This window comes from Scardinius erythrophthalmus (genome assembly GCF_964197995.2).
Source record: "Scardinius erythrophthalmus genome assembly, chromosome: 14".
NCBI classification, from domain to species: domain Eukaryota; kingdom Metazoa; phylum Chordata; class Actinopteri; order Cypriniformes; family Leuciscidae; genus Scardinius; species Scardinius erythrophthalmus.
The window spans coordinates 21168512-21185439 of NC_138234.1; the positions used below are offsets into that span (position 1 = coordinate 21168512).

The window sequence follows — 16928 nt, forward strand, 5'->3', positions numbered from 1 at the left end:
ATATATATATATATATATATATATATATATATATATATATACACACACACACACACATATACAAAGTTTTTGCCAAATGCGATTAATCGTAATTAATCGATTTGACAGGACTGGTGTGTGTATAAATGCTTGGCATTGCTAAAAAATGTATACACTACTGCATTTTTTTATTTTTTTTTATTGTAAATATTGATTGTCATATTTTTCACTTTCTATAACAGTGGGAACCGTGGTTCTCATTCAAAATGTATGCTGATATAATGTGTTTATTTTCATATGATCAAAGATAAATCAAGGCATCTTATTAATCTAAGACTCTATAACCTATAATAACAATATCCTTTATACTATCAGACAGCAGTTTCTGTTCACGTGAGCAGCCATCAAAGCAAAAGTGGGAGTATTTACCTTACTTACCTACAATGTCCATATACACTTGCTCTTGAGGTTCACCTAAATCTCTGTCGACTTAGACTCTCTCATAAAACACAATCCAGCATTTCAAGTGTTGTTTAGGGCTGTTTTGTCTGTAACGTTACGTGTGTGTTTACACCTGCGCGAGCCTCACCTGAAACCAGGAAGTGCGTGATCGTTCAAGTTTCAGTGAACTTTATTTAAGTTAAACACAAGATAACAACGAAACCATTATGTAACTGAAGGGTAAATATGTGTTTATACGTCTACTCTATAATTAAAGCATTATTTAAATTATATCATAAAATATAAATTATATAAACGGAATCAAACAGGTGCATTCGCGTAAAACACTGAGTCATCACTGAAATCAGTGCTGAAAACTTCGTGACAGTGTAAATAATACATTAAAGAATCATTATATCAATCGAAAAGTGCTTTGTTTTAAAATATTAACCATAACTTGAAAAGAATGACATACAACATAACACACAAACATGCTCCTGCTTCCCAATACAAAACCCCATTATTGTGACACAGGCTAGCGCAGTTAGCCGGTTATAAAGTTGATTATTACCATTAAACACCGTGAATAAGTTTAACCGATACTTGGTTTTGCGTGCAAACTTGCTATACAGACCAATCCGGCTTTACTAAGTATATGTATAAAGTTAAAGGCGTTAAATAAGAGAATTCTGAGCGACTTACGTGCTATGTGCGCGGCGAATCTTGTGCACTGTTTCTTTAAGAGCCCCAGCAGTCACGTGACCGTTCAACATGGCGTTACACTGGAAGAGTTTGCTGCGCTTTCGTTCATCAACACGGCCGCTGATCATCTTCGCCTTCTGCCTGACTGTCATCCACAGCCTGGGGAGTGATGTGGACAACTGTGATAAACTGCAGTTGGGACAATATCCTTTCAAAATCGCCTTAATATGTTGGGATCGTTGAATTAGTAGCCTGCTAGCTAGCGTTGTGGCTGCAATTGATGGTTGTTCATAACATAAATGTGCTCATTTGACATATAAATCATTATTTTACATAATTACGGTACAATTAATACGATTTGGTGTTTAGATCTGTGATTTAATAGTGTATAGAGTGATATAGGTCGTTATTTATGACCTACATAGCATATATCTGTTTGCTTTGTTAGACCTTTTGGAATATTTCAGATGTGTTTTTATTATACATAAGCGTAAATTAATTCCATTCTGTGTCTATTATGTTAAATGATCTATGATGGCTCATGTCACTCATATTCGATTATTGATTGCTGTTTTCCTGTTTATTGTTGTGAAGCTGCTTTGAAATAATCTGTATTGTGTAGAGCACTAGATAAAGGTGACTTGAATTGGCTATTGGAAATCAGCATCAGTAATGTTGCTTTAAATACCATTTGATTCCACCTTAACAGGGCTTAGGTATCTGTGTAAAGAACCCAAAATAGATGATGCAACTCAAGAGCCAGAAAACTGCAAGGACCGGTTGGCCTGGGGTGAGTCTGCTTTTATGTTTCACTATTTAAAATGCTTCTAAGTTCTTCGACATATTATAATGAAATATGTATTATGCATAATTGATTGTAATATATACATAATATATATATATATAATATATATATATAAATATATATATATATATATAAATAAATCGATGAAATATATTATGTATATATTACAATAAATTATGCATAATACATTATGCATAATCTATATATACATGTATATGAAATGAAATATACTTTATTGTCCCTGATTTGATTTGTAATGGACTCCATAGCCAGCATTTCACAAAAACCTGATACATTAAAAAAATAATTAGACAAAATATTCATACACACCATACAAATACAAATGTTGAAAAAAAATTTTGAACAATATTTTGTATCTTTGATTTTGATTTTACTCGAAGATCACCATACCAAGTGGACAAACCATATCTGATCACACTTTCTAGTACAGACTGATAAAAAAGGAACATAATTTTCCTATCAACTCCATAAAACCACTATTATAACCACTATATATATATATATATATATATATATATATATATATATATATATATATATATATATATATATAAATATAAAAGTGTAGAGTATATATATAGTAAAGATAGTATATAAACAAAGTATTAAATAATGTATAATAAAGTTTTATTTTAGTAGCCTATTTTATGCATTATATGTAATGTATAATATGAAATATTTATTATTCAAAATTTATTGTAACATACATAATATATTAATATACTGTATATAACAGTGTAGAGTATAATATAATGTATAAAGATATAAACAACGTATCATACATATTTGATTTTAATATTTTTATATATCATATATAATGTATAATGTTATGTGTGTTAGTATATGTATTTTTGATGTAAATATGTATTTGATAAATAATATATTATGATTATTATATAATTACATAACGTAATAAACAAAAAGTGTATAATATTTTATATACATCAATGTAGCATTTAATATACATTTTATAAATAATATATCAAAATTATATAATTGTATAAAATAATGTATTATAAATAACTTATATTATTAAAATATATATATATATATTTATATATATATATAACATTTAATTGTAATAATGTATAATATATTATACTATATATAGTATTATTATAATAAAAAATACATGTCTCTATAATTGGCAGAATATGCCTGATACCAGTTATGACTTGTGATATATTAAACGAGGAATCTAAGGCTGTGTTGTGATTTCAGTGGAATGCCTTCCCGCTCCAAACATCAGCTGTCGGCTGTCAAATGGAACACAGTTCAAATTCAGCGGTGAAGAGGTTGGGTTCAACAAAAGCGTCCCATGTCGAAATGTGTAAGTCAAACTCTACCTTCATGACATGGCCTTATATTAAGTATGTATTTACTTTTTTGTGTGTGTAAATAATCTGTTAACATCTATTGTTTTGTCTTACATTAGGAGTGGTTACTCATACAAAGTGGCTGTTGCTCTGTCACTCTTCCTGGGATGGATCGGTGCGGATCGGTTCTACTTGGGATACCCGGCCTTAGGTAAGAAACTACTGTCTTTACTGTTGGCTAAATGTGTGGGTCACTAGGCTATGGATCCAACATTGCATGTTTTTCTTTTTGGCTGTGTGCCGTTGCCCCGAAATCACCTCTTTCTGTCATCCATCTACCCTTCACTAACACATGAAAATAGGAGTGTGCAGCAGAGCATACATTTTTTATCTGTTCTGTATCAGTAACAATCTCAAAATTATTTATATCTGTATTGTTTATGAATAATATCGTGCTTTCCCCTGGCTCACCTGTTATCCAGCAAACAGGAGGAGTGACTGTCAGCCCAAATTTTTTTTCTATTACTCTGCAGTTATTCATTTTGAAGCCATTATCAGGCACATCTCTAGTGCGAGTGCTGCGCTGTAACACAAGGGACCTTCAGAACAGACTGAATCAGTCCTGGATGTTCTGCTGTTGACATCATCTCTTGCCTCCTTTCCAAGGACACACCTTTTCGCCAGATGTTCTCTGAGTGAGAATCACACGGACTGATTTTCTTGCACCGATCTTGATCTTTTACTTGCTCTAATATTGATTTGAAGAGGCAGACATGGTCATCACTGACGTGGAAATCTGATTTGAGACCGATAATAATAGGAAGATGGTATTTATAGCCAGTAGCCAATATGATTACAGATTAGTGGTCGACTAATATGTGTTTTTTAAAGGCCAATCCTGGTAATGAAATCCATAGACTAGGGTGGCAGATATAATCTTGAATTTTTTTTTTACACAGTTTAATGATAGCAAATAAGATGTACACAATATTACAGACTTTAAGTTAGCACTTATTTTACACAATATTTCTTCATAAATATAATTTGTATTAATATTTTGAATTAGCTTTTATATTTTCAGTTTTCATTTTCATTTTAGTTAACTTTTTATTTTATTTTTTATTAGTGTTTGGTGTTAATCTTTATTTTAGTAGTATTTTTATTTTATTTTACTTAGTCGCCAAGGCATTTTTATTTATTTATATTCTATTTTATTTCAGTTAACAAAAATGTTTTAATAGTTTTAGTTAACGATTACAACACTGATCTGTTTGGGATGGAAGCTTGTTTCCACCACAAAATAAAACATTTTAAAATATATTTGCCACTTTTTACCTCACAATTTCGAGTTTACATCTCGCAATTCTGACTTTATTTCTCACAATTGCGAGATATAAAGTCGCAATTGTGTGAAATAAAGTCGCAATTGCGTGTTATAAAGTCAGAATTGCGAGATATAAAGTCAGAATTCTGACTTTTTTTCTCGCAATTGCGACTTTATATCACGCAATTCTGACTTTATAACACATAATTGCGAGTTTATATCTCGCAATTCTGACATCTTTTCTCAGAATTGTGAGATATAAAGTCCAATTCTAAGGAAAAAAAAAAGACAGACTTTTTTTTTTACCTCAGAATAGTTTATATCTCGCAATTGCGACTATTTCTCAGAATTGCGACTATTTCTCAGAATTGCGAGATATAAAGTCGCAATTGCGTGAATTTAAGTCGCAATTGCATGTTATAAAGTCAGAATTGCGTGTTATAAAGTCAGAATTGCGAGATATAAAGTCAGAATTGTGTGAAATAAAGTCGCAATTGCGTGTTATAAAGTCAGAATTGCGAGATAAAGTCAGAATTCTGACTTTTTTTCTCGCAATTGCGACTTTATATCACGCAATTCTGACTTTCTAACACATAATTGCGAGTTTATATCTCGCAATTCTGACTTTATAACCCGCAATTCTGACTTTATAACACTTCATAAATAAATAATAATAACTGCGACTTTTTATCTCACAATTCTGACTTTTTTTCTCAGAATTGTGAGATAAAAAGTCACAATTATTATTATTTATTTATTATTCAGTGGCGGAAACAAGCTTCCATAGTTTGGTAGACTTAGCAGGGCAAATTAGAATTTTACTACAGTGCAATAAATAATTACTACATTTACATTTATGAGATTCAGTTTACGGAAAAAAAAACTAAAGCATATGGTCATAATTTTGGAGAGAATTTTAGGGGAGAAATGTGTTTAATTGTCATTAAATTAATGTCTAAATGCAAAAAAACAAACAAACTGTGGTTTATATCTTTAAGCAATGTAAAATAAAAAATGTTTATGAATTTAGGGAGACATAGCTTGTTTCCGCCACTGAATAAAAAAAATATATATAATTGCGTAATTGCGACTTTATCTCTCAATTCTGACTTTTTTTCTAGCAATTGCGAGTTTATTTCTCGCAATTACGAGAGAAAAAAAAGTCAGATTTGTGAATTAAAAATGTGCAATTATCTTAATACAAAATGATTGAATTTTGTATTCAATTGCGGAAACAAGCTTCCATAGACATGTGACCTGGATTTTAACAAATTTTGTGGGAGTCCCTCCATCACACATGGACTAGGCCACAAAATGTTTGTTTAAATTTTGATTCTGATCAAAGACTGGTGGTTAAAGTGTTTTTGGCCTTTCTGTGGAAGAACTCTAGACCTTTCCCTTTAACCACAATATTAACCATCCCCAACATATCTACGCCTATTTTGAAAATAAACTCCTGAGACAAAAACAGGTTTGGATCGCTTTTAAGAAAAGGTACATGCTGTTCACATGTGAGGCCAACATTATCAGTCCTAGCATGTTCTGCTTTTCAAAACGTGAAAATCCATCAATGACCCTTTTTTGAGCACCTTGCTCTTTCAGGTTTTTTTGGTACCAACTGTTTTAACAAAACAAGTCTGCACGCGACAGCTAATTAACTAAAACAGTTCTCTTTGCCATCAGATCTCATGGTGTTAGTCTATCTATCCCATGGAGCAATTATTGTCATCGCATGCAGATGAGTTCAAGTCGCACATCTAAATCCCAAGGTTAGGCTGGATACAGCGGGAAGCTCCGTCTTTCTGCCTTTCTCCACGTTTTAAGGACTTCCTGATCAATTAAGCACCTGCGTTAGGACAAAAGGCCCTGGGCTTTTGAAGGTCCCCCTTGTTCCTGGCTTCTTTGTGCGAGGAGCGCAGGAGTTTGTGAAAGGCAGACTCACACCGCGCTGGAGTCAGTTGTATAGTCTTGTTCATTGAGAGCGTAATAGCCCAGCAGCTCTGGGGTCAGTCCAGACCAGGTGTGCCTCAAAGGAAGGCCTGGACTTGTTGAGAAGACATTCTGCAGGTGGCTTCTTTGATAGCCGTCCTGGAATCAACATGCCTAAACCCCTCAATGACCAATTATAAGTAATATTAGGGATGATTAGCAGCAATTATGTTTGAATCGCTGGATGGAAGGGGTTTTTTAATTGACTGCAGATCTCATGGGCTCCTGGTGGTGTTTCAAATGATCACTCAATGGACATCCAAGGTACTACTTAAATTTAAACCATAATTGTTTATTTTGTGGCAATTATGTGTGGGCATTATACATTTTAACTTGGCTCATGAATATTAATTGACAGTCCTACCTATTTGCTGGAAGGCAGGTAAGTCTTTAATGTACAACATTCAGTTCTATGAATTGGCTGATTATTATAAGTTGACCTTACAGCCTTGCACAGTGGCTTAAAAAGTTCAAAAACAGCCTGCACTAATGCAAGAATGAAAAAAAAAAAACATTTTCATAGGTGCACGTTAAATAGCTTTGCCCTCAAAATTGTTTTTCTTTGTGGTCATACAGAGAAGCCAGAGGGAAAGTGTTTTTGGACACAAAGTGGTTATGATGGGAAGCTTTTCAGTGTGTTCTTGGTTAACGTGTGGATCACTCTTTGTTTATTCCCAGGCCTGCTGAAATTCTGCACTGTGGGGTTCTGTGGAATTGGAAGCTTAGTGGACTTCATGTTGATATCCATGCAGGTAAGAGACTTTAATTTCCAGGTTTTGGCCCATTTATACTTGTTTACTTTTCCTTCTGCATTCTTTTTGGTGCAATTTGATCCATTTTTATTCTTTTTAATCCATTTTTACTCTTATTCCTAATTTAATAGTTATCAGAGCTTTTGTTTTTATTGGCTGTGATTTTCACACTGTATTTTGCTTTCACTGTGGGCAGAAAAAAATATTTAAGGGTTGTAAATGTTGCGTCAGATCTAGTTGGTTCTAACAAAAACTGTCAAGACACGTAAGGTTTATTTTTGAAAAAACAAAGGTTATTATTTATAAATAAGTTATTTTGAAAAGTATTATATTTGTCTTAAAGCAACCCTCTACCGACATTGGCTAGTCATTTAAGGCTAGTAATCAAGAATACAAATGAAAAAAGAAAAAAAAAACTACTATAATGTAAAATATAAATTTCAAATACTATTAAAGTCAAGTGAATAGTCTGTAAGAAAATTAGATCAAATAATCAAACTACTAGCAATAGCACAAATAAACATTGTTTTTTTAGGGTTTTCAGTTAGATCTAACAGTAGTTAGATGCAGATTATGTACAGAAATTGAACAAAGCAATCAAATGTAAAATAACACTGCATAGTATTCACTGTATAAATTAAATATAGATATATAGAATCTTTATTAAAGAATCCATATATATAGAATCCTTATTAAAGTTACAATCCTTATTAAAGTCTGTTGTTTGATTAACATTAAAAACAAAGACAGCAGCAGGAATATTATGATGCTGTCACTTAAAGGTGCATTGCGCAACAATTCATGTTAAAAATACCCGTTTTTCTAACCCATACATTGCCTGATGGGCTGAATGAGCCCTTCTCTGATCACTGCGATTGCCTCTATAATCCTGTACAGTAAAATAAAAGAGAGGGATTCGGGTCGGAATTTGAGACTGGGCGTGACGTCATGCGCGTTCAGTTGCAGTGTTGCAGTTTCGCTTGTCGCCAGAGGGGGCATAGTTCTGCAAAAACTCAGAGACTTGTGCAATGCACCTTTAAGACATTATGCACAGATCCAATATGCTGATAATGTACACATGTATTTTCTTTCTCAACAGTTTACGTTCACTTAAGACGCAACCGACTATGTTTACTAGGATACTCACCAAGATGAGCATTTTGACATAATATTGTGTGAAACTGAAAAAACGTGAAAGGGAGCACAATTCTGTATTCACGTCACGTGCTGTCAGACGCGGCTTTAGATGTCAAGTTTTGAGTTACACAGCGTGCGCGAGTTATCTTTAGCGTCTTTTTCTGCTTGAATGTTTAAATTGGCAAGGCTTAAAAGCGTCTGCTAAATGACTACCACCTTACATTTAGCATATCAGAGCAGTAACCAGGGAAGGCAGTTTACCCACAATCCTGTAAATGAGCTGCAGAGACTCAGCACGGACTTGTACTTGAATGTTTGTGTTTGTATTCAGTGGCACCTGTGTCTCTCCTCCGGTGGCTCCAGCACTGTGAAAGGAGCTAATGAGAGCCTCGTTTGTTTTCGCCTCCTCCTCCTCATGTCCCAAGCTGCACACTCCCACAGGACTCCCCTAACCTCCATTAAAGGCCCCCTACACCTGACAGGAGAAAAAAGATGCTCCATTTGTCATCTTGTTAGGCCTAACCTCACCCTCTCCACTCTCATTAGGCCTCACAGGCCTGAATGAAGCTATAGAAGAGAGATGTTTGCTCACCGCTGCCACTTCCACATGCCACCAATGACAGATATTTATGGCAAGCTCTTATGCATGTTGAAAGATGGCTCCAGGAATAATTATTACACGTACTTTAGAAATCCTTCGGCTGCTACGTCATATGTTGGAAATGTTTGCGTCCCCTGTTGCTAAAAAAAATTGTGTCTGAACTTCTAAACGCTGGGGGAACAATGACTTGATGTTTTCCAAAATGTTTCAACAGGACAGGACAGCGTGTTACGATACCTTATTTGTAGTTTATCTGAAGAATGTGATATCCATCAAGACTTTTTGTCATTTATAAGCTTTAAAAGTTCTGGCCTTTCAATCTCTTTCAAATTTACTGACTTCAATAAACACTGCGTGCCTCAAGTCCTCTGTACCTAGTTTGATTATTCGTAGTCGCTTGCAGCGTACTGCTTTAAAACAATACCTGTCCATTCATTGACAATTTCATGCTTCTGCTGGTTTATCATGACTCCCTCAGTTGTTTTGCGTTCCTCCTCAGAAACGCCCGCTCTTTCCTAGCCGCAGTGGATAAATAAACCAAGCCTTTATTTTTTTAAATGGCCGTGGCGGCTTTGATTAACAGGGCCACTGCAGTGTTTATTGTTCTCTTAATGTCTTATTGAAGGCCCTGGGAGAGCAATGCTTTTAAGAAGTGCCTCTGGCAGCCAAAGCTGTCACGCGCTAACATTCTCAATTAGCTGTCGACTGTCGTGCCTCTTCGTTTTTTAAATTGTGACACTTTTGATAAAGAGTATCCCCTTCCCTCGAGACCCCATTTGCGCTCACCGCTCCTTTCTAAAACCCCATATTTTACACACCAAACTACCTTCACTAAAAGCGGTGTCGTTCGGGAAATGCATCTTTGAGAACTTATAAATAAACACCTGGGACATGTTACTGTAATGTATATTCATCAATATTCCTTCCTGCGAGTCGTGCCACAATTCGGCCTATAGTGATGCAATATAACGGCACAGTGAAACTTAATGTTTTAGAGTGGAGGAATCAATCGAGTTTGATGGATCGAATGTTAATGGAATGAGAGAAGATGAACGTGTGTATTCAAGAAACTCTAGTCGACCACCACACCGATCTAGACAACTCTCGGCCGATACCATTGCGAGAGGAAATAGCTTGTATTGGGCCACTGCCAGATGAGTGCTAATCTTGATATGGTAGAACACAGTGTCTGTGTTTGGTGGGGCTTTTCTCCCTCCACCAGATGTGTGTTCTCATTATCATCCCGTCCCAGAGTGGAGCGGAGCAGAGCCGGCATAGCCAGGTGTTGGGCACGCACGCCTGCAGGAAGCCATTACACTGTCTTTGTGCGTCAGTCCAAGCATGTTGCTCGTATAGAAGCTGATCTCAGAACTGGCACGGGCCCCAGTTTGGGCTCTAGGCTCATTGCTGAAACTCTGATCTGGGGACTGTCCTTTGGGACACTCCTCCTCACTAGGACTCAGAAAGCAACCTCAATTACAGCACTGCCTGGGGTTAAACTTAAATTGCTTCCAATTCGGCATTACTGTCTTATAATTCAATTGCATGAGCATGAGCCATCTGAGGAGGACGATAGACCCAACCAGCCCACCTGGTATTCATCATTGTGTAATGTGGAATCATGTAATTGTCTGGTGAAAGATTACATTGTTATGTATGTCTCCCTACGCCGCTCTGACATTCGAGACTCATTTTGTTTGCTCTGGCATAGATTGTGGGTCCATCAGACGGGTCGGATTACATTGTGGACTACTACGGGGCACGCCTCACCCGTCTTTCGATAACAAATGAGACCTACAGAAGAACGCAGCTCTCTCCGTGAAGACACCAGGTGAGGATCTATTTGTCAAAGCTGTAAAAACGTATCTATCCAGGGTTGGACAGGAGGGTTATGAACTTTGTCATACAGCAGTGTCGAGAGAACAGAAAAAGGGGCGTATGGGTAAGTGGCATATTTTGAAAGATCTTCAAAGACTTCTTAATAATGTGCTGACTCAAGGTCAGTGGTGATCTCAAGTGAGCTCCTGAGGTATCAAAGCAAACTGGCAGACCAAGGACACCTTCAGCTTGATCTAAGCCCCCGTCCACCACCCCTCACTCTCTTGTTCCCCAGAAGGGGCTCCCTGCTCTAGGGAGAGAGCGATTAAATGTCAAACGTGCCGAGAGGACGTTGGGAAAACACGGCGAGGTCGTGAGATTGCACTTATTATGGCTGGCACCAGGGCTGCATCTGTTGAATTTTGTCCTGGTACCCCACACACATGCTCTTGCAGACATCCCCATATCCAAAAGAAAATAGTGGCCGCGTTCTAGACGATTACTTATATCTGTGTCTTTTCCCTATCTGTTTCTATTTCCTGCCAGTACGGTTCTCTGGTTAACATTAGCTGCAGCAGGGGTAATGGCGGTGACAGGGGTGTAATGTGGAATGGGACCCATGTGGAGACCATTACTTGCTCTCCTGTGTTTACATTGTTCCAGCATAAGCCTCCGAAGATACAAGGTCTCAATCCCGCATCATTCATTTGCCACATCTCCTAGTCTTTCTTCTATCTCCTTAGGACAGTTTCACGAAGCAAATCTAGACTGAATGAATAGGCATTTTCAGTGGAGAACTGTCACTGACCAGGATTATCTGTGTTTGACTTAAAAATATCAGACCATCACCTCACACCATCATCCTTGCTATTGCCTTGCAGCCTGATCCAGAGTTTTTGATCCCAAGGTAGATCTAGATAAAGTACTTCAGATGTAGATTATTTGGGGCTAGTCTAGACCATACCACCCAGATTATGATGATCTACAACTAGATCTAGACTGAACAACTCATATTATGATGATCTACACCCAGATTAAGACAAAGCATCCTGTGTGGCTCACATGTTAATACGTCCAGTCAAATGCAGTCCTTGTACACTGAAATACCTTATCTGCCCCTAAAAGGTGCAAAATTAGTACCTTAGAGAAGTAATACGAATCATTTAAGTACTACTATGAATTTTTCAGTTGCAAAAAAGGTACAATGATGTCCCATTGAGGGTACTACCTCAGTGATAAGCTGTTGTACCCCTAAAGGTAAAAAAAAAATCTGAAATTCTACAGGGCATGAAAACCTCCAATAAATGTACTAGAACCAACAACTTAATCCTTTTTCAGTTTTTCTATGTTTCAACCTTATACATAGTTTCCCATGTTTACATCAGCTCTGGAATGAATCCAGAAACCCAAATGATGTTCTTCCTCGTATAGGAAAAATGATACTGATCCATTTCAGCATTGGAAATGTTCCCTGCCACATGTGTCGTCTTCAGTGTCAGAAGAGACTGATTTATCTTCTGCTTGTGTTGTCCTGGACCTGCTCCCAAACAGAACTAACTCTTTCCATTCTGCCGTTTCAGGTGGATCCCAATGAGATGACCCACCAAATGTACAGGATCGTGTTATGTATATGCCATCTTTTCTTTGGATATGCCTTTGCCGTTTCCAAACACAAAGACACATGGATATGCCAAACTACGCTCTGGGAAAGACTAGTCCATGCAAATACGGCATGTATGTGCTGAGCTGCGTTGGTCGCACTGCTCCAAGCTCTGCTCGGAACCTTGCTCTATCGCTCTCTCTCCCTCCCATCAATCATCGATCTCTTCCTTTGAGTCATGTTGCAGGAATGTAGTCCATCATTTGTTTCTTTTCATTCCGTGCCCACACTAGCTTCACATCGTTGGACATTGTGTGATGTTTTGATGTTATTTAAACACTGTAAATAAAGTTTTAATATCACTTTCAGTGCTGACATGTTTTGTACTTTGCATTGTTAGTAGAGATGTGCAACTTATCGGTTTTCATTTTGGATCCGGACAATATTAGCGGATATTATTTTATGTCATTGGGCTGAATTGGCTGATATAAAAAGGTATAAAAACACACTTTATTTGTATATGTATTTATTTATTTTAGTGTCAGCCATCATATTTGTATTGGCCATAATATTAAAAATAATATCTGTATCGGTCAAAATAATCTCTGATTGTTAGGTATCATACAATATTGGGTGGTTACACTTTTCAGTCGTCTTGTAAAAGTGGCCCGTCGTTATCCCTTCTGATCTTCAAACAATCTGTGTCAGACCAATGTCAAGTGCTCCTTCAATTTCACTCGAGTGCTTCTGCTTGTCTGCCCTGCCTCAGTCCGTCACATTGCCATTAATACAGACTCCTGTAGAGGCTCTTCATCACACTGAAGTGATTGCGGAGCAGGCCCGACTACGCCAATGTGTGTGCGCGCACGTGCGTATGAGCATGCTTCCTTATGAGCTGCAGTGTCCTTGCTACAACACGTACGACTCTGCTTGGATATGTAAAAACATATTTAGCCCGTTCCCCAGCCTCCGGGATGACGGGTGACCAGTGCTGCTTTGGGACTCTGCCTAAGCTCTCCTGAGCCTGCTTTAGGCATCTCTATAAATCTCCATGAAACAATAGTCTGAACAGCAAGGTTTCGCTTGGTTTTAAGACGTTCAGTTGCTTTGAAAAGCAATTGCATGGTTCGATATGAAGTATCATTCATGTGCGTAGCGCTAACAGTTTGAGTTAAGTCCTGAAGTTTGCTACTTGGGGTTAGGGATTTGAACTAATCCTTGACCATAAGAATGTGCAATAATAATAATGCACCGATAATTTGTTTAGATTAAGTATAGCATGTCACATTGCTGTCAATGTTGTTAAATGTCTCCCTAAAAAGGAGAATAAGATAACTTTGATCCCAAACTTTTTAATATAAAAGAAAAAAGGGATTACTGTGCAAGATGTTTTCCTAACCCCCTCCGTCCCTTTCTTTTGCCTCTTTTCTCTTCTCCTCTCGAGGTCTTTTCTTGTTCTCCAGCAGTGCAGGGCTTATCAATAGACCAGCCGGATAAGAGACCAGAGATTTATAGTGCACTTCCCACAAGAGAGAGCAGCAGCTCTGGGACTGCACCCTCCCTCAGTGCGGAGGAGGCCATTCCTCATCCGGCCCTGGTGTTTTATAGGTGCAACCTCCATCTCTCCCTCTCCCGCTTTAGGGCCCTTTGAGATGGAGAAAAATTAAGAGGAGGAAACAGTTTGGAGGCGGCGTGGGGCGCTCCCTTTCATTTACCCTTCCAAAAACAACAAACTCCCAAAGGAGGGGTCAAATAATCCTGCATTGCAGACCACATTGATTCCTTTTGCAGCTGCATCAGGTGGGAAATGGGTCCAGAAACACTTACTCCATCACTAATTTCCTATATGGTGCGTGTCGCTATAAGGATAGAATGAAAACGAGTGAGTGAATTTGGTGGCTGATGTAAATGTGCACTGGAAAGTGCTCTATATATGTCCTTGCTTTGGAAAATAAGGTGATTTATATAGGTGACCGAATATTTGAATCATCCACGAAATTATAGTTTACTCTGTGTAAAATCATTTTGGTTTACAATAATACTTCCTCAGGAAATTAGTCAAGAAAGATGGACACAATGGCCACTGCTCAATCGTGAAGTCCATTAGACCGTAGGGTGTCCCGGGCCTGTCCAAATACCCACACTTACGGTTTTGGCCACTTGAGAGCACATACACGTGCGCAAGACTGTCCCAGGTCTTAAAAGCGCCAAAGCTCAGTGCCCTTAATGCACACTAAGCATATCCCATCATGCATCATGTTCAGAAACTCACGGTTTACTCGCTTAGTAAAACCGTGTTGCACATTTTATTGGTGCAAAGATGAGTGTATATTCTGTACATTTGTACCTGCTTTTTATCACTTTATTAGAAGCACCACAATTACTAAATAGTGTTGTCTGCAACATAGGGACTACTGAACAGACATTTGGAAGTTTATTTTAAAATGCAAAGTATTGAAAATCAAAATGAAACTCTGTAAACACTTGCATTTTTACAACACTATAATTGTGTCCCATCGGGTAATCAAAAGTTCTACACACACTTGCAGTCTTGAACACTTCTGCAAAAAAATACAGTAAATATGTCATGCAAGTAGACAAGTGTGGGTATTTGGACAGACCTCCTTTTGTCATTATAGGTTTCAGAAGGGTGCTTGTGAGCACGCCCCCTTTGCGGGTGATATTCACCACTTGAACATGAAGCGAGCACTGCAAGACTGCTAGTGAAAGTGAAAAAAAGGGCAGCCATTTTGCTGTGGGGCCCGGGGAGCAATTGGGGTTTCTGTGCCTTGCTCAAGGGCATCTCAGGCATTTCCTACCGGTATTGAGAATCGAACCCGCAACTTTCAGGTTACCAGTCTGACTCTCTAACCATTAGGCCACGACTGGCCAAAAGTCAAAGCGGCATTACGTCACAAAAGTGCGGACTCGTAACAAGCAGTCTTCTCCCCCTTGGATTGTTCAGCAAGCTAACTACAAATCAAAATGCATTGTAGGTATAAAATAATGAATAGTTTGGAAAATTTAGTTGTTAATTTACAAATTAAACATCACTACAAAATGGCCGACAACACTATTTACACAACTTCAGACATGACTTAAGTGTTTTTATGAGTGTTGGGCAGATTTGCTTCACATGGATGTCCTTGAAATGTCAAAGGCCTCTGGCTGAACTGAGTCATTGCCCTCTGTCCACCTAAAGCGTCTGATATGCAAGACAAGACTAAGCAGTGCTAACAGGAAACGGCTGAGATCATGGGGCCTGTAACGTTTTGCATAAGCCTAATGGAAGGTTGTGAGGTCATTCGACGGCCCCGAAAGGTTTCTAGACACTTAAGCCACACTTAAGTTAAAAATTTACACTAGTTGGTTAAATTTAATAATAGTCAGACATTTTTAAGTGTGACTTCAGTGTCCAAATATGTTTTGGGGCCACTAGACTTAAGGTTGAGTGTTTGACATGATAGGAAGTAGACAGGTCCACAGCTGCGAAATCCCACTGTGAGAGCAACATCTCTGCTCCCTTCCCAGAATTCAACAGTCATGAAATCTCTCTCTCTCTCTCGTCTCTAAAAGTGTGGTGCATTGAAGTGCAGATGCAGTGCAGAAGCGTTCATACACTCGTGATATTGACAAGCATTTCTGGTTGACACTGTGCCAAGCAAGCTGTCCTTGTCACTCTCGACAGCCTGTAAAGAAAATGATGAACCAGTTCCTTCTGTAACGGAGCTCTGTTACACTGCCAATTGCTGGCCTCCTTGATAAATGCTTTCTGATCAAAGCTTTGCATGTGTTAATACTGAAGTCAAAGCCTGTTTCTGACTCAAAGTTTAAATTTTTTTTTTTTTTGTATCGTTAATTGCTAAAAACTTATTTTTTTAATTGCAACTTTAAAGGGATACTCCACTTTTTTGGAAATAGGCTCATTTTACAACCCAGAGTTAAACAGTTGAGTTTTACCGTTTTCGAATCCATTCAGCCGAGCTCCGGGTCTGGCGGTACCACTTTTAGCATAGCTTAGCATACATCATTGAAGTGGACAAGACCATTAGCATCTCTCTCAAAAAAATGACCAAAGAGTTTCAATATTTTTCCTATTTAAAACTTGACTCTTCTGTAGTTACATTACGCCTGCTGGACTCATGGTACGGCAGTAAAGTTTCTTGATTATTACGCAGGAATGAGAGTATAGTTCCTAGCCATATCAGCCTAGAAAATCGCAACTTTTCATTTTCCGTCGGTCTTAGTACACAATGTAACTACAGAAGAGTCAAGTTTTAAATAGGAAAAATATCGAAACTCTTTGGTCATTTTTTTGAGAGAGATGCTAATGTTCTTGTCCAATTCAATGATCTATGCTAAGCTATGCTAAGAGTGGTACCGCCAGACCCGGAGTTCGGCTGAATGGATTAGAACCACGGTTGTCAAACTGGGGTACGCGTA

At 37.7% G+C, this 16928-nt stretch overlaps 2 protein-coding genes across 9 annotated transcripts in view; one reads left to right on the forward strand and one right to left on the reverse strand.

Annotated features, from left to right (window-relative positions):
* patj (PATJ crumbs cell polarity complex component) overlaps positions 1-1229 on the reverse strand; it is a 107676-nt gene extending 106447 nt beyond the window's left edge. For 7 of the 8 annotated variants that reach the window (XM_081385571.1, XM_081385565.1, XM_081385570.1 and 4 more), the window contains exons 1-2: positions 1123-1229; positions 418-568 (exon numbers count right to left, since the gene is read on the reverse strand). The gene's annotated coding sequence lies outside the window, so the exon portion shown is untranslated. Of the gene's footprint in view, positions 1-408; positions 569-1122 lie in introns of those variants that run through there. The other variant, XM_081385566.1, reaches the window with a different exon arrangement.
* On the forward strand, positions 1159-12984 carry tm2d1 (TM2 domain containing 1). The gene is made up of 7 exons (XM_081385575.1): positions 1159-1325; positions 1839-1912; positions 3170-3278; positions 3384-3475; positions 7256-7329; positions 10779-10898; positions 12466-12984. The coding sequence occupies exons 1-6, from the start codon at positions 1192-1194 to the stop codon at positions 10887-10889; spliced, it is 594 nt and encodes a 197-aa protein (XP_081241701.1). The 5' UTR covers positions 1159-1191; the 3' UTR covers positions 10890-10898; positions 12466-12984.
* Positions 12985-16928: the final 3944 nt, after the last annotated feature.

Coding starts and splice junctions, on each gene's coding strand:
- tm2d1 (XM_081385575.1), top strand. CDS start 1,192: ATGGCGTTACACTGGAAGAGTTTGCTGCGCTTTCGTTCATCAACACGG. Junction 1,913..3,169: donor CAAGGACCGGTTGGCCTGGG/GTGAGTCTGCTT, acceptor TTGTGATTTCAG/TGGAATGCCTTCCCGCTCCA. Junction 3,476..7,255: donor CTTGGGATACCCGGCCTTAG/GTAAGAAACTAC, acceptor GTTTATTCCCAG/GCCTGCTGAAATTCTGCACT.